This window comes from Castor canadensis, chromosome X (genome assembly GCF_047511655.1).
Source record: "Castor canadensis chromosome X, mCasCan1.hap1v2, whole genome shotgun sequence".
NCBI lineage: Eukaryota > Metazoa > Chordata > Mammalia > Rodentia > Castoridae > Castor > Castor canadensis.
The window spans coordinates 68,161,045-68,179,312 of NC_133405.1; the positions used below are offsets into that span (position 1 = coordinate 68,161,045).

Sequence of the window (18,268 nt, forward strand, 5' to 3'; positions counted from 1 at the left end):
TTAAGCCTATAAGGCAGATGGGAAGTAGTAGGGAATGGTAATGTCTAATAATTGTAGTTTTTTGTCCTATGAAAAAGGAAGCACAGTTAACTTTGACAGGTGTAAAAGGCTTGATAAGAATGAAAGCTTTGTAATACCTTTTCTGGGGAACAGAGGAACAAACAACTTAGGAACCACTAGAAGGATTGCTAAGCAGCATCAAGGGGCTCATATTGTCCACTCAAATCAAGATGTATTCAGACATTTAAGAGGAATTAACAATTCAACAATGAGACAAAACCAAGCTCATGTGCCACACAATATGAATATTTTATTTCAGCTTAGGGAAGTGAAAAAACAGAGAATACAATCTTCCATATACCATTCTAATTTAACTGACATTAATTTGGTGAAGTGGAGCATATACATATGTACATAGGTATATATGAATAAACATATTTTCATATTTAGTCTCATTGATGTTCTTATCTTCATTCTGTTTTGCTTTCTAGTAAATGCCCCTACAAGTAATCAAATACATCATACTTCTACTTGTGTTGCCTCATCAATCATTCAATATTGTTTAGACTGCATTCACAATTTGTGTTCTAATTACTGTGTGACTGTACATTTGAAGATGTCAAGGAAAAACCTCAAGTTAAACTTTATGCATCAATTCCCCATTGCATTATTTTCATCATTATTTTGCAACTTCACACATCTTGTGGCTCTCTATGCAGTCTATTTCAGCTTCTAGTGCTGTACATATCTACATCTTCTGGATGGGACTGCCCATGATCCATGAGTTTGGGGTCAGGCAAAAACTGTGTAGCACCTGGTAAAGTATTAAAGTAAAAAAATTAGTCATTTAATAAACTTAATTTTGGTATCAGGAACATAGCAGTCACCAAGACATAAAAATTTCTGCCAACATGGACCAAAAATGGGTGAAACAGATAATAACTTAAGCAAAATAGATATTATTAAATGGTAGCAATTAGTATGCAGAAAAATAAAGCAGAGAGAAGCATATGGAGTTATTTAGGTGACCTGCAACTTTAAATGGGGTGACCAGGTAAAGCCTTCTGGAAAGGTAATATGTAAGCAAAGAACTGAGAGAGATGTATGTGTATAGCCTGCAGATGTTGTGGAAAATGGCTTCAAGATAAGCTGACAACTACTGTAATAGACCCAATGCATGTCTGGGGAACCAATATGGCTGGAACAAAGTAAACAAGATGTGGGGGGCAGTGACTGACATCAGACATGATTAGGCTAGGTCAAAGAGAGCCATTGTAAAGATTTTGTCTTTTTTTGTGGTGGTACTAGGGTTTGAACTCAGGACTTCATGCTTGCTAAGCAGGTGCTCTACCACTTGAGCCTTGAGCCACTCCACCAGCCCTGTTTTATGTTGGGTATATTTGAAATAAGATCTTGCAAACTATTTGCCTGCAGCTGGCTTCAAACCATGATCCTTGTGATCTCTGTTTCCCGAGTAGCTAGAAGTACAGGCTTAAGCCACCAGCACCCAGATAGATTTTGGCTTTTAAGTGAGCTGAGAAGCTTCCAGACAATTTTGAGTAAAGATGTGACATGTTATGTTTTTAATAAAATCATGTTTAGCTATGGAAAGAAGCAACCAAAAGAACAAGTATGGAAGCAGGGATACTAGTTAGGAAGCAATTGCAGCACTCCAGGAGAAATGCTGAGGGTTTTAATTTGCATAATAGCAGTGGTAGGGGTGAAACGATTGGATTCTGAATAATTTTGAAGGTATAATTGACCTAATTTCCTAAATGGATTGATTATGCAATGCAAAGAGACTATTTAACTTGAAAAACTGGGAGAACGGGGTTAACATTTACTGAGACAGGACAAAATATGGTTCGAGAAGCAGATTTGTGAGAAAGCAAGTAAAATGCTAAATTTTGGATGTTTTAAATTTGAATTCCTTACTAAACATCTGTTTACGAATGTTGAGTACACAGCTAGAAATGAAAGTATATATAGAGTTCAGAGTTGGCCTTGACTGATTTATAAATTTTATAATTCTAGCCTCTATCTAGCATTTAAAACTATGGGGCTATATGAGATTACTTATCAGAGAAGTCCAAGAAAGGAGCACTTTAGAAACTGCAAAGTTTTGAGGTTAAAAGATTAGGTGAATGTAGTAGAAAAGACTAATGAAGAGAACCAAGAGTAAGTGATATCCCACAGCCAAGTGAAGAGACTATTTCAAGGAGAAGAGTTTAACCTGTATTAAAAGTTACTGATGGACTTCATGAGATTGAGAATGAGAACTGATTCTTGGATTTGGCAATGTAGTTTAATGGCGATCTTGACAAATTTACTGAGTGCCAGGAAAGATGTTATTTTCATGCACTACCTTGTAATACAACCATAAGGTAAACACTACTTTCATAAAGTCCCACATGCACAGTGATATATTGGTCAATGAAAGACTTCATATACAACAGTGGTCCCATGAAATTATAATGGAGTTAATAAAAAAGTTTCTATCACCTAGTGATATCATAGTACAAAACATTACACATGTTGGGGTGATGCTGATGTAAACAAACTTACTTTCTGGCAATCAAACAAAAGTATAGCCACATACAACTATATATACCAAATACTTGATGATAAATGATGATTTTACTGATTTATGTATTCAATATGCTATAATTTATCATTCTTTTAAAGTTCACTCCTTCCACTTTTAAAAAAAGTTTACTATAAAACAGTATGCCAGGTTATTCCAGCAGCAGCCTAAAATACTTTGCTTTTACCATGCCTCTTAATTGCATCAAGTGGCCATGTTGAATATTGACCTACACCATTTAGGTTTGTGTAAGTATAATCTGTGTTGTTTGCACAATTGTGAAATCATGTAATACACATTTCTCAGCATATATCCATGGCATTAAACAATACATGAATATATTATTCTTATTTTTAAAGATATTTTATTACTTTTTAATTTTTTATAAGCACATAATAGTTGCACAAAGGGATACATTGTAACATTTACATACGTACTTATCTTAGAGTCACCTTCTGCATTATTTGTCCTCATCCCCTCCCCCTTCTTAGAGCAATTTCAACAGGTTTCATTGTTTTATTTTCATACATGCATACAAAATACATCCACCATATTTGCCCTCTTTCACCCTTTCCTTATGCCCTCCTCCCTTCCTTGGGTATCCACCCCCAGACAAGACCTTCTTGTCCTTCATTTAAAAGAAGACATTTTTGTTGGTATATGACAGCTATACAGGAGGTTTCATTATAACATTTCCAAAGATAAAGATATTTTAATTCACAGATTAAGTAACTTTACAATGTCACTCAGCTACAAAGTAATGGAGCAAAGACTGAACCCAAGGGTTTTTTTTGTTTGTTTGTTTTTGTTTTTTGCAATGCTTGGGTTTGAACTCAGGACCTTGTGCTCGCTAGGCAGATGCCCTATTACTTGAGCCATGTCCACAGCCGTTGAATCCAGGTTTTTTTGAACCCAATACAATAACCCTAACTCTTCTGAAAATGGGGAATATAATAACAATCTCATAATTATTTTTAGTATTAAGCATGATAATGGGTGCAAAGTGATGCAATATCTTGTGTATACTAAATGAACAAGTGACAGTTATTTTTTTTATGGGACTGGGGTTTGAACTCAGGGCTTTGTGCTTGCAAAGCAGGTGCTCTACCACTTGACCCATATCTCCAGTCCATTTTGTTCTGGTTATTTTGGAGATGGGGGCCTCATGAGCTATCTGCCCTGACTGGCCTCCAACTGTGATACTCTTGATATCAGTAGTTAGGATTACAGGTGTGAGCCACCAGTGCCTGGTGAGATAACTATTTTTATATATACTTTGTAATATAATACTGAAATATTTCTTGCGAATTTTTACATTTTAAGTATGTTTTTTTCAGACTATGATTCATTTTTAAATGATTTTATTGCATTTGGGAGCCATATTTTTTACCATAGAATAATTTGACTTTCAGTTTTATAATAAAGGCAAGGAGAAATAAATGTGAATATAATGATTTATCTTATACTTATTTTTCAGAAATGTTTTCTATTTTATAAACTGTAACACTTTATAAACTGTAACACACCTATACATAACATCATCACCAAATATCAAAAACCCACCCAAATCATAAGTAATCATTACTCATAACAGTAATACTGTTCTCCATAGGTTAGGGATTCTTAATATCAGGTACCTTTGGAGGCTTAGGATATGACTAAATGATCTATCAAATGGGGTGGGGTAAATTTGTCTTTATTTTCACTACTCTCAAAATGGACATTTTATTCATTAACAAATATAGGCAACAAAACAGTTGCAGAATTAGCAGTACCTTACATTTTGTCATCAGTAGAAATCACAGATATTTTTATATTACATTAGAGTTGCAGATTATCTTAAAATATTTACACTTACCACTAACTTAAAATTATAGAAGGTATTAAATCTGTTGTTATATATTATTGTTTAATACATTTAAAGAAAATTATCTATCACTATGTGTTTATTTTTCCATTTGAAAACATTATTCTGAGAAGGAGTCTCATCAGAAAACTAAGAACCTACTAGCTGTTCTTGGCTCTCACAGGGTTTTTCTCAGTTGCATCTTTACTGCCACCTGGTGAAATCTATTGCTCAGTCAAGTGAAAAGTGCTTTGAAACAGTCTTTTTTCTTTGTCAAGCAGATATACTATTAGTAGGCATGTGACAAATAATTGTATGTATATTTACGTGTCAAATTTGCCCAACAGTATATATAAACTGGGTAAGTCTTCTAGCACTTCTACTCTCTATCTTAATTTATATTCTTGTTCAGAGTCTGAACAAAGATTTTGCTCACTCAAATTTCCTGAATTAGAAAGGTTTTTTTTTTTTTTTTTGCCTTTAGATCTCCAGCCCTCAAAATTTCTTTTTTTTTTTTTTCATTTTTCTTTTATTACTCATATGTGCATACAAGGCTTGGTTCATTTCTCCCCCCTGCCCCCACCCCCTCCCTTACCACCCACTCCGCCCCCTCCCTCTCCCCCCACCCCCTCAATACCCTGCAGAAACTATTTTGCCCTTATCTCTAATTTTGTTGTAGAGAGAGTATAAGCAATAATAGGAAGGAACAAGGAGTTTTGCTGGTTGAGATAAGGATAGCTATACAGGGCATTGACTCACATTGATTTCCTGTGCGTGGGTGTTACCTTCTAGGTTAATTCTTTTTGATCTAACCTTTTCTCTAGTACCTGGTCCCCTTTTCCTATTGGCCTCAGTTGCTTTAAGGTATCTGCATTAGTTTCTCTGCGTTAAGGGCAACAAATGCTAGCTAGTTTTTTAGGTGTCTTACCTATCCTCACCCCTCCCTTGTGTGCTCTCGCTTTTATCATGTGCTCATAGTCCAATCCCCTTGTTGTGTTTGCCCTTGATCTAATGTCCACATATGAGGGAGAACATACGATTTTTGGTTTTTTGAGCCAGGCTAACCTCACTCAGAATGATGTTCTCCAATTCCATCCATTTACAGGCGAATGATAACATTTCGTTCTTCTTCATGGCTGCATAAAATTCCATTGTGTAAAGATACCACATTTTCTTAATCCATTCGTCAGTGCTGGGGCATCTTGGCTGTTTCCATAACTCGGCTATTGTGAACAGTGCCGCAATAAACATGGATGTGCAGGTGCCTCTGGAGTAACAGTCTTTTGGGTATATCCCCAAGAGTGGTATTGCTGGATCAAATGGTAGATCGATGTCCAGCTTTTTAAGTAGCCTCCAAATTTTTTTCCAGAGTGGTTGTACTAGTCTACATTCCCACCAACAGTGTAAGAGGGTTCCTTTTTCCCCGCATCCTCGCCAACACCTGTTGTTGGTGGTGTTGCTGATGATGGCTATTCTAACAGGGGTGAGGTGGAATCTTAGTGTGGTTTTAATTTGCATTTCCTTTATTGCTAGAGATGGTGAGCATTTTTTCATGTGTTTTCTGGCCATTTGAATTTCTTCTTTTGAGAATGTTCTGTTTAGTTCAATTGCCCATTTCTTTATTGGTTCATTAGTTTTGGGAGAATTTAGTTTTTTAAGTTCCCTGTATATTCTGGTTATCAGTCCTTTGTCTGATGTATAATTGGCAAATATTTTCTCCCACTCTGTGGGTGTTCTCTTCAGTTTAGAGACCATTTCTTTTGATGAACAGAAGCTTTTTAGTTTTATGAGGTCCCATTTATCTATGCTATCTCTTAGTTGCTGTGCTGCTGGGGTTTCATTGAGAAAGTTCTAACCTATACCTACTAACTCCAGAGTATTTCCTACTCTTTCTTGTATCAACTTAAGAGTTTGGGGTCTGATATTAAGATCCTTGATCCATTTTGAGTTAATCTTGGTATAGGGTGATATACATGGATCTAGTTTCAGTTTTTTGCAGACTGCTAACCAGTTTTCCCATCAGTTTTTGTTGAAGAGGCTGCTATTTCTCCAACGTATATTTTTAGCTCCTTTGTCAAAGATAAGTTGCTCATAGTTGTGTGGCTTCATATCTGGATCCTCTATTCTGTTCCACTGGTCTTCATGTCTGTTTTTGTGCCAGTACCATGCTGTTTTTATTGTTATTGCTTTGTAATATAGTTTGAAGTCAGGTATCGTGATACCTCCTGCATTGTTCTTTTGACTGAGTATTGCCTTGGCTATTCGTGGCCTCTTGTGTTTCCATATAAATTTAACAGTAGATTTTTCAATCTCTTTAATGAATGTCATTGGAATTTTAATGGGAATTGCATTAAACATGTAGATTACTTTGGGGAGTATCGACATTTTTACTATGTTGATTCTACCAATTCATGAGCATGGGAGATCTCTCCACTTTTATACTCTTCCTCAATCTCTTTTTTCAGAAGTGTATAGTTTTCCTTGTAGAGGTCTTTCACATCTTTTGTTAGGTTTACACCTAGGTATTTGATTTTGTTTGAGGCTATTGTAAATGGAATTGTTTTCATACATTCTTTTTCCGTTTGCTCATTGTTAGTGTATAGAAATGCTAATGATTTTTCTATGTTGATTTTATATCCTGCTACCTTGCTATAGCTATTGATGATGTCTAGAAGCTTCTGAGTAGAGTCTTTTGGGTCTTTAAGTTATAGGATCATGTCGTCTGCAAATAGGGATATTTTGACAGTTTCTTTACCTATTTGTATTCCTTTTATTCCTTCTTCTTGCCTAATTGCTCTGGCTAGGAATTCCAGTACTACGTTGAATAGGAGTGGAGATAGTGGGCATCCTTGTCTGGTTCCTGATTTTAGAGGGAATGGTTTTAATTTTTCTCCGTTAAGTATAATGCTGGCTGTAGGTTTGTCATATATAGCTTTTATAATGTTGAGGAACTTTCCTTCTATTCCTAGTTTTCTTAGAGCTTTTATCATGAAATGATGTTGGATCTTATCAAAGGCTTTTTCTGGATCTATTGAGATGATCAAGTGGTTTTCGTCTTTGCTTCTGTTAATGTGGTTTATTACGTTTATTGATTTTCGTATGTTGAACCACCCCTGCATCCCTGGGATGAAGCCTACCTGGTCGTGGTGAATAATCTTTTTGATGTGTTGCTGAATTCGATTTGCCATTATTTTGTTGAAGATTTTTGCATCAATGTTCATTAAGGAGATTGGCCTATAGTTCTCCTTTTTGGAGGTGTCTTTGCCTGGTTTTGGGATAAGTGTAATACTGGCTTCATAAAATGTGTTTGGCAGTTTTCCTTCCCTTTCTATTTCATGGAACAGTTTAAGGAGGGTTGGTATCAGTTCTTCTTTAAAGGTCTGATAGAATTCAGCAGAGAATCCATCAGGTCCTGGACTTTTCTTTTTGGGGAGACTCTTGATTGCTGCTTCAATTTCATTTTGTGTTATAGGTCTATTCAGGTGATTAATTTCCTCTTGGTTCAGTTTTGGATGATCATATGTATCTAGAAATCTGTCCATTTCTTTTAGGTTTTCAAATTTATTTGAATATAGGTTCTCAAAGTAGTCTCTGATGATTTCCTGGACTTCCATGGTGTTTGTTGTTATCTCCCTTTTTGCATTCCTAATTCTACTAATTTGGGTTTTTTCTGTCCTCATTTTAGTCAGGTTTGCCAGGGGTCTATCGATCTTGTTTATTTTTTCAAAGAACCAACTTTTTGTTTCATTAATTCTTTGTATGGTTTTTTTGGTTTCTATTTCGTTGATTTCAGCTCTTATTTTTATTATTTCTCTCCTTCTATTTGTTTTGGGATTTGCTTGTTCTTGTTTTTCTAGGAGTTTGAGATGTATCATTAGGTCATTGATTTGGGATCTTTCAATCTTTTTAATATATGCACTCATGGCTATAAACTTTCCTCTCAAGACTGCCTTAGCTGTGTCCCATAGGTTCCGGTAGGTTGTGTTTTCATTTTCATTGACTTCCAGGAACTTTTTAATTTCCTCTTTTATTGCATCGATGATCCATTCTCCATTAAGTAATGAGTTATTTAGTTTCCAGCTGTTTGCATGTTTTTTGTCTTTACTTTTGTTGTTGAGTTCTACTTTTACTGCATTGTGGTCAGATAGTATGCATGGTATTATTTCTATTTTCTTATATTTGCTGAGGCTTGCTTTGTGCCCTAGGATATGATCTATTTTGGTAGAGGTTGGATGAAATGTTCTGTAGACATCTACTAGGTCCACTTGATCTATTGCATATTTTAGATCTTGGATTTCTTTATTGAGTTTTTGTTTGGATGACCTATCTATTGATGATAATGGGGTGTTAAAGTCTCCCACAACCATTGTGTTGGCGTTTACATATGCTTTTAGGTCTTTCAGGGTATGTTTGATGAAATTGGGTGCGTTGACATTGGGTGCGTACAGATTGATGATTATTATTTCCTTTTGGTCTATTTCCCCTTTTATTAGTATGGAATGTCCTTCTTTATCTCGTTTGATAAATGTAGATTTGAAGTCTACTTTGTCAGAGATAAGTACTGCTACTCCTGCTTGTTTTTGGGGGCCATTGGCTTGGTAAATCTTCTTCCAGCCTTTCATCCTAAGCATATGCTTATTTCTGTCGGTGAGATGAGTCTCCTGTAAGCAACAAATTGTTGGATCTTCTTTTTTAATCCATTTTGTCAAACGGTGTCTTTTGATGGGTGAATTAAGTCCATTAACATTAAGCGTTAGTACTGATAGGTATGTGATGATTCCTGCCATTTAGTTATCTTAGTTGTTTGAAGGTTTGATTGTGTGTACCTAACTTGATGTTACTCTCTACTGTCTTGCTTTTTCTTATCCTGTGGTTTGGTGCTGCCTGCCTTTTCATGGTTAAGTTGGGTGTCACTTTCTGTGTGCAGGATCCCTTCCAGAATCTTTTGTAATGGTGGCTTTGTGGTCACATATTGTTTTAGTTTCTGCTTATCATGGAAGACTTTTATTGCTCCATCTATTTTGAAAGATAGCTTTGCTGGGTAGAGTATCCTGGGGTTGAAGTTATTTTCATTCAGTGCCCGGAAGATCTCACCCCACGCTCTTCTTGCTTTTAATGTTTCTGTTGAGAAGTCTGCTGTGATTTTGTTGGGTTTACCTTTGTATGTTACTTGTTTTTTCTCTCTTACAGCCTTCAATATTCTTTCCTTAGTTTCTGAACTTGTTGTTTTAATGATGATATGTCGAGGAGTAGTTCTATTTTGATCTGGTCTGTTTGGTGTCCTGGAGGCCTCTTGCATTTGTATGGGAATATCTTTCTCTAGATTTGGGAAATTTTCCATTATTATTTTGTTGAATATATTACGCATTCCCTTCGCTTGCACCTCTTCTCCTTCTTCGATGCCCATGATTCTCAAGTTTGGTCTTTTGATGGAGTCGGTGAGTTCTTGCATTTTCTTTTCACATGTCTTGAGTTGTTTAATTAATAGTTCTTCGGTTTTTCCTTTAATTACCATTTCATCTTCAAGTTCTGCGATTCTGTCTTCTGTTTGTTCTATTCTGCTGGATTGGCCTTCCATTTTGTTTTGCAGTTCTGTTTCGTTCTTTTTTCTGAGGTTTTCCATATCCTGGCAGTTTTCTTCTTTATTGTTGTCTATTTTTGTCCTGAGTTCATTTATCCATTTATTCATTGTGTTCTCTCTTTCACTTTGGTGTTTATACAGTGCTTCTATGGTTTCCTTTATTTCTTCTTTTGCTTTTTCAAATTCTCTATTTTTATTGTCTTGGAATTTCTTGAGTGTCTCCTGTACATTTTGGTTGACCCTATCCAGTATCATTTCTATAAAATTCTCATTGAGTACTTGTAGTATGTCTTCTTTTAAATTATTCTTGTGGGCTTCATTGGGTCCTTTGGCATAGTTTATCTTCATTTTGTTGGAGTCTGGATCTGAGTTTCTGTTCTCTTCATTCCCCTCTGGTTCCTGTACTAATTTTTTGCTGTGGGGAAACTGGTTTCCCTGTTTTTTCTGTCTTCCCGTCATTGTCCTTGGTGTTGTTACTGTCCTTGTACTGTGTGTAATTAAGTATTTTCTAGCTTGTAATAATAACAATGGTAATATTGAGAATGGAAGAGTGAGCTGAGATGGAAAGCAAGAAGTTAAAGAAAAGGGGAAAACAAATATACAGACAAGAGGGAGAAAGCAGAACAAGGTATCAGACAAGAGAGTTTCAAAGGTATAAACAGGGAGTGTTAGTGTACTAATCGACAGTAAGCTGAACAGACAATAGAGAGACAGAGAGAGGATTTAAAATCAAAGATAAAAAAAAAAGATAAGTATATGAAAGTAACATCTATATATAAAAATGAATTAAAATAAAATGGAAAGTAGAAAATTAAAAAAAAAAAAAAAAACCAAAAAACTTCCAAGTTTATATGCAATGCAATTTCAGTCTTAATAATTTGGATGTCCGTCTCAATCTCCAGTCCTGGAGTTGGTGCCTCAGATGTTGTTCTGTAGTTGTCTCATCAAAGGGGATGCATAAAGTAGAACAAAACTACACTCACACACACACACAAGAAAAAAAAAAAAAAGCCCCACCAAGTGTCCCCAGTTCAAATGCAATACAGTTTCAGTAAGTCTTTCAGCTTGCAGGTGTAATTCGGTTGTTCTCTCATCAAAGGTAGGGAGAAAAAGGAAAAAAAGCGTCTGGAGGCAGTTCTGAGAGTGGTATCTGCAACTGTGGCTCACCTGCCTGCTGCTCTCAGCCTGTAGCTGGCGGCCTTATTTATGCAGATCTCTGGGGTGAGCTAGCACTCACCTGGTCCCACAGGCTTTGTTTGCTCAGAGTTCTCCTGTGCGGGAGCCTCTGCTACAGGCTTTCCCCTTTCCAAGCACTGGGAAAGGTGACACATCCCCGCGTTGTCAGGCCTGCGTGTTTATTTACAGTTCACATGGGAAGTGGGTCTTCTCTCCTCTCACAAGCTTCCCCACTCCTGGTTGCTGGGCGCGCGCCCCGCTCCCACCAGAGCCTCTCCGGCCCGCCTGGCTTGTTTATTTACAGTCCCGGGAAGGGTTCCCTTCCCCCAATCTTCAGCGCTCAGGGCGCCCCAACCTCTTTCCAGCGTGTCTTAACTGTTCTTATTGCTTAGTACTCAGTTTCTCTTTTTTTCCCGGGTGGAGGTCAGTCTGTCCAGGGTGCTATGCTGCTCTGGCCCAGGCTTGTCTGTGGGGCTACCGTGGTACCGCGAAGCTCACCTGGTCCGCATCTTCCAAGCCGTATGGGCGTCGGCCACTGGCGGCCCAGGGGGCCCTCCTCGTTTCTCCGTTTAACGTGAAGTGGAGATTCTCTGCGCCGGCTGGAGATGTGGAGGAGTCAAAGTTATGCCTTTTCTCGGTGATTATGCCTGCAAAGTGTGTCTCCAGCGTCTCTCCAAGATTTCACTATAGGAGGGTTGCTTTCTGCTTCCTACCTCTAGCCGCCATCTTGGATTTCTCCCTCAAAATTTCTTAGAAGGCTTCAAGGTTTTAATTTTTCATGCCTTAGGTAAGAGATTATTAACTAGAGAAATGAGTAGTAGAACTCCCTGTTGAACTTTTCCTAAAATCAATCAGCTCATAGGGCTCACATCTGGAGATTCAGATTTATAATTCCTGTGAATTTTGGAAAAAAAGAAAACTCAAGTAATTGTGATATGGATCCCTCATGCCAGAGGGATAGAACCACTTGGCCTAGGTCATGTGATATCCATTCTTTTTAAAATCATCATCTCATGTTCATCTGAGGAATTAAGGATATCTTTCTTCTTAGAAATGTTTGCACCTCTTGAGCTGAACAAAGGGCTCTCTTGTCCTCTAAGTGGACAAATTCCCACAAAACTCTTCTTGAATCTCAATGCCCTAGTCATTATAATGCTTTCCTTTGTACTTTATCACATTTTTATCTCCGGTAAAAATTAATTCTTCTGCTTAAAGCTCTTTAGCAGACTTTTTAGTTCAGAGTTTTGGAAATTCTATTTTTGTTTCTTAACTATAAAATTAGGACAATCAGCATTCAGCTTCTCAGTAATTCAAATACTTCGGGATAGTAGTGACTGCAAAGTATTTTCTCACACTTTGTTTTATCCTTTCTGTTCTTTTTTCTCTCCGTGCTTCAGTTGGCTACTTTTATGGACTCGTCTTTCAGTTCACTAATGTTGTGCATACTGTTTGCTGTTTTTAAAACAACCCAATGAATTCTTCATTTCTGGTACTACATTTTTTCACTTCTATAATATAAATTTGACTTTAAAAAATAGATTCCAAGTTCCTGTAAAATTCTTCATTTTCTCACCCATTTGTCCGTTATTTCTTCTATTTAACATATTAATCATAGCTATTGTAATGTCCATTTCTGCTAACTTCAATATTTAGGTCACCTGAGTCTGCAGCTACTGCTTTCTTTTTTTCACTTGATTGTCAGTCATATCTTCCTGTCTCTTTGTAGGGTGGACACTATATAATAGAACTGTAGAAGCTCCAGATGGTATCATCTATCAGAGAGGGGTAACCTTTCCCTCTTCTAAGAAGGATGAAGCACTTACCATCTTTATCCAGTTAGGTATTAACTTGAGTTTAGCTGGATTATAGTTTTATGAATCAGTCACAAATCCTCTCGTTCCCTCCTATTTTTCAGCTTCTGACTGACAGCTTCATAAATTCCTATCTTCTCAGCACTAAAAGGTACAGGGAATTTAATTTTGCCCTGCAGAGGTTTTTGGCTATTTAGTCTCCAGATCCACAAACAAATCTGGCAAATATTAGGGGGAGAAAGTTGTGTGTATGTGGCTCTCCCTGCAGAATGGGAACTGGAAAACTTTCTCTGCAAAAGGCCAGGAATATATTATTTTCAACTTTGTGAACAATATGGTCTCCACTGAAACATCTCAACTCCATCACTGTAGTGTGAAAGCAGCCATCGTCAACATATAAACAAATGAATGTGGCTGCATTCTGCAAAACTTTATTTACGGACAATTTCCATATACTTGAATTTCATGTAATTTTCCCGTCATTAAATAGTATTCTTTTCATTTTTTTCCAATCATTTAAAACATGTACAAACCACTCTTAAGCTTGTAGAATGTACAAAAAGAAGCAGTGAGCCAGATCTGGCAATGGGCAATAGATTGCCAGCCACTGTTCTAGGGAGACAGCAATCCTATAAGACTGTGAGAAATTTCATTATGCTTCATTAGATTCTTGAAGAGGTCCTTGACATAAAATTTCCAAATTAGTCATTCCCAAAATAATATAATTTTGACCTTAAATGTACATGGGATGGTAGAGAGCAACTGAACTCATATTCAGAGTGACAACATTAGTTGGACAATACTCCCAATACAGACTGCATGGTAATGAGTGGTGGCCATTGGTTAGGATACCTAGTCAGTGATCCTAAAGTATATTCAATGAAAATTTGTTGCTAAGCAAAATGGATAATTATTTTAGGTAAATGATAATTAATTTTTTTAATACTCATCTACAGCTTAGTATGTGCTTGACATTATTCTTATGGCTCTACATGTAATATCTCATTTAATCATCACAACAATCATGTGAGAACTATTATTGACTCCCTTTCATAAATGAGGAGACTGAGGCTAGAGGTATTAGATAACTTGCCTTAGGTAAGAGAACTATTAAATGCTGTGTCTGGCATTCAGATCCAAGTCTTATTCTAAACCTGTGGTCATAATCACTACTGTTTCCTAGGTCACAGACCTTTGAGATTACATGTGAAATGTAGAAACAATGGATCTCAAGAGTGACATACTTAACTCTCAGTGATATATTGTTATGGACTGAATGTGTCTCCCTGAGTTTCATATGTTAAAACCCTAACGACTAATGTGATAGTATAAGGAGGTAAGGCCTCTGGAGGGTAATTGGGATTAGATGAGGTGATGAGAATGGAGCCCTCATGAATGGAATTAGTGCCCTTGTAAGAATCCTGAGACCCTGCTTCCTTCTGTTCTCTGCCATGTGAGGATATAACAAGAAGTCAACTGAATCACCTATATACAAGCCAGAAGAGAGACTTCATAAGAACCTGACCATGCTGGAACCCTGGTCTTGAACTTTCAGCCTCTAGAATGTAAGAAATAAACTTCCTTTATAAGCAGTCTATGGTATTACTTTTTATAGCAGATTGAACTAAGACATATATGATAATGATAAATACCACTGTCATCTCTCTTCCACTGCACATCTCCTTAAATTACTTTTCATGTACCACCTAAGACAAGTGTGTGAAGAGTTTCAGAATACAGATGTGTAAAGGAAAGACATTACCTAGGAATAATTTTGGTTCTATCTTTCAGCTGTTTCATCCTTACCAAGATTCTCTGGAAGGACAGGAATTTAGATAACTGACTGGATACATTATATCCTTTGGGAATTTGGTCAACTGTAGGTTATTTAGAAAAAGTAAAACCCGTATAACTTATCTAGATTAGAAAAGAAGGATGACAGAGAAAAGTATTCAAATCATACTTATTATTTATTGATAGTTTTTAAAAAATATTTATTTTTATTATTGTTACTACTGCTTGGGGTTTTGTTTGTTTGTTTTCTTTGAGATAGGGTCTTGCTAGGTAGCCCAGGCTGGTCTCGAACTTACCATCCTCCTGCCTCAGCCTCACAACTGCTGAAATCATAGGTGTGTACCATCCAGCTGACAGGTTTTTAAAAGATTAAGTGAGAGAGGGAGGATGTTGAAATTAAAGACTAATTCTGGTTTTAAATTAGAAAAACTATATACAATGAAAAATTGGACTTGGGTGTCAGGAATGTCATCTGCTACTCACAACCTGTCTGGTTTAAAGCAAGCTATTTAAGCTCCCTTATTCTCAAACTTTTCATCAAAAATGGGAATAATTACTGGTACATCAGAACTGTTTATTTTGATTATTTTGATTTCTTTTGTGGGTAAAGACTGAATAACATAACACATACAACATTTTGCCTAACAGTGCATGCTTGATAAAGGTTACTATTCCTAATTCTCTACCTCTGAATTGGTCACATTTCCTTTATAATATGACAACTTATTGGGTTGAATCATTCACATTGTACAGGTAGACAAATACAAACCAGTGACTGGTGGGTTTATGTGAATCCACTGTCAAAATAGTATTAAACACCCTGATACATTCTTTTTGATCACAGCAAAATCATAGTACTATTTTTTTAGAAAGGATAATTTGTCACTATTTGGTCCCATGAAGAATTAATTGCCAATATTGAATACTAGCAAAGTTAGAAGTATTATTATTGCTACTTCTATTTGATGTAGAAATTTCTCTTGGCACCTAATCTTTTTTTTTAATTTTATTATTCATATGTGCATACAAGGCTTGGGTCATTTCTCCCCCCCGCCCCCACCCCCTCCCTTACCACCCACTACGCCCCCTCCCTCTCCTCCCCACCCCCTCAATACCCAGCAAAAACTATTTTGCCTTTATTTCTAATTTTGTTGTAGAGAGAGTATAAGCCATACTAGGAAGGAACAAGGGTTTTTGCTGGTTGTGATAAGGATAGCTATACAGGGCATTGACTCACATTGATTTCCTGTGCGTGTGTGTGATCTTCTAGGTTAATTCTTTTTGATCTAACCTTTTCTTTAGTACCTGTTCCCCTTTTCCTATTGGCCTCAGTTGCTTTTAAGGTATCTGCTTTAGTTTCTCTGCGTTAAGGGCAACAAATGCTAGCTAGTTTTTTAGGTGTCTTACCTATCCTCACCCTTCCCTTGTGTGCTCTCGCTTTTATCATGTTGGCACCTAATCTTAATAAAACTACAGATGGTGGAAACTAAGAATGACAAAGAGCCTGACACCTGACAGGTAAATAGTATGAGAAATGGAAGCTGATATTTCTCTATGTAGGCATTGTCTCCTACCTGTAAACTGATAGAATCCAGAAAGGACATTTTCCTCCTCCTGATAAAATAACTCGCATCTATAAAGTGCTATTAAATGCTTCACTCAATCAACCTGTCAGTGCTACTCTACACCTTCACACATAAAGATCTGTATTATGAACTATTTTAAAAAATCCCAAGTATCTGAAAGTCTCTCATAACCTAAACATAAATATGAACTACCTATATGAGAAAGAGAAAATACATTTATGAAGAAAACATATAAGTCAGTTCAAACTGCCAATTATAATGCTATAAAGTTATTTAATAAAAGAATGAAAACAAATCAAATCATTCCAAACAAACCTGAGGTGGATTCTGATTTGGTCTCTGTTTCAGAGCTGAGTTCTTTCAGCAAAGGCACTGAATGTTTCAAGATGTGAGTTGTTTTTGTAGGTATTTCTATTTCATTGGAGCTTCCTACCTGTTTATAAAAAAAGATTTTTCCTTTATTAGTAAACCATTTTATTAAGAGAATAAAGTATCCTAAAAATTATAGCATGACATGATACTATGATTCCTTTATTTTCCAATTTATCCTTTACTTTGGTCTAGTACTCCCATTACAAGCCAATACCCACTCAAAAAAACTCAGTCTCTACCTTTTTGTTCCTTTTAAACTCTACCTTAGTTTTTTCTTCAGGTTCAGAGTATGGGTCTTTTTTGTTGCTTTTTGTCCACAACGACTTCACTGCTTCATAAAGTTGCTGGCTTGTATCATATGCCTTTTTCCCAGTTACCTAACTCAAACAAAAAGTGAGTCAAAAAATATATCTTTAAAAGTTAAAATAATCATTCAAAAATTCTTATCAGGTACTTTATATGAACACCCAGGTCAGAATGAATAGTAAAAATAATAGCCTCTAAGTCATATAACATAAAGCAGCATTTCCCAAATCTCAAATGAAAACTTACTTGTCTCATGCAAAGAGCTAATAAATGTACAGTTTGCATTTATACTACAACCAATTTAAACCTATGTCTAATATATTTTTATTTGTAGTGCTGGGGATTAAACCCAGGGCCTTGATACTGTTGAATTTCTCCCCTTGCCTTATTTTAGGGTTGTTAAATTACTTTTTCAGCTTTGAGGCATGATTGACAAATAAACATTGCATCTATTTTACTCTTACAACATGAGGTCTTTATCTAAGTATTCCTTTTTGTAATGGTTCTTGTAGCCAAGCCAATTAGCATATTCATCACCTCCCATAGTTAACTTTGTGCATGTGGTGAGAACACTTAAGATCTACTTCCTCAGTGAATTTTAAGTATTCAATACATAATTATTTACTATAATTGCTCTGCTATACATAGGCCTCTTGAACTTTTTCATCTTATAATTGAAAGTTTGTACTCTTTATGGACATCTCCAATACCCAACTCTTGGCAACCACTATTCTACAGTCTGCTTCTCTAAGTTCGACTACTTTATATTCCACATGTAAGTGATATCACACAATATTTCTTTTCCTGTGCCCTGCCATTTGCAGCAATGTGGATTATCTCGGAGGACCTCATGCTAAGTGAAAACTATGTCTATTTATAGAAGTTTAAGAAGAAATAACTTGAGATAATAAACAGTGGACTAAGAAAATGAGATTTTTAAGATTCTGTGAAGTTAATGCTTGCTTAAAATTTTATGCATTTTCTCCATTCACTAAGAAAGAAAATGCATCAACTAATTTCTCTAGAGGATAATATTCTTTTCTGGTAGAAACATAAAATAAAGCAAGGTGTGGTGGTACACACCTATAATCCCAGCAGGGAGATCTCAAGTTCCAGATTAGCCTAGATTTCAGAACAAGAAAGGAAGGGGGAAGAGAAGGAGGGGAGAAAGAAAGAAAAGATGAATTATAAACACACTAAAGCAGGGACTAC

The 18,268-nt window shown here is 36.3% G+C and overlaps 1 protein-coding gene across 2 annotated transcripts in view; it reads right to left on the reverse strand.

Moving 5' to 3' along the window:
* Positions 1–290: 290 nt before the first annotated feature.
* Positions 291–18,268, reverse strand: part of LOC109685548 (MICOS complex subunit MIC27) — a 69,146-nt gene continuing 51,168 nt past the window's right edge. For both annotated transcript variants that reach the window (XM_074064088.1, XM_074064089.1), the window contains 3 exons: positions 17,014–17,127; positions 16,694–16,811; positions 291–814 (listed from right to left, as the gene is read on the reverse strand). In XM_074064088.1, coding sequence (XP_073920189.1) covers positions 726–814; positions 16,694–16,811; positions 17,014–17,127 — 321 coding nt within the window. In that variant the 3' untranslated portion in view covers positions 291–725. The remainder of the gene's footprint in view (positions 815–16,693; positions 16,812–17,013; positions 17,128–18,268) is intronic.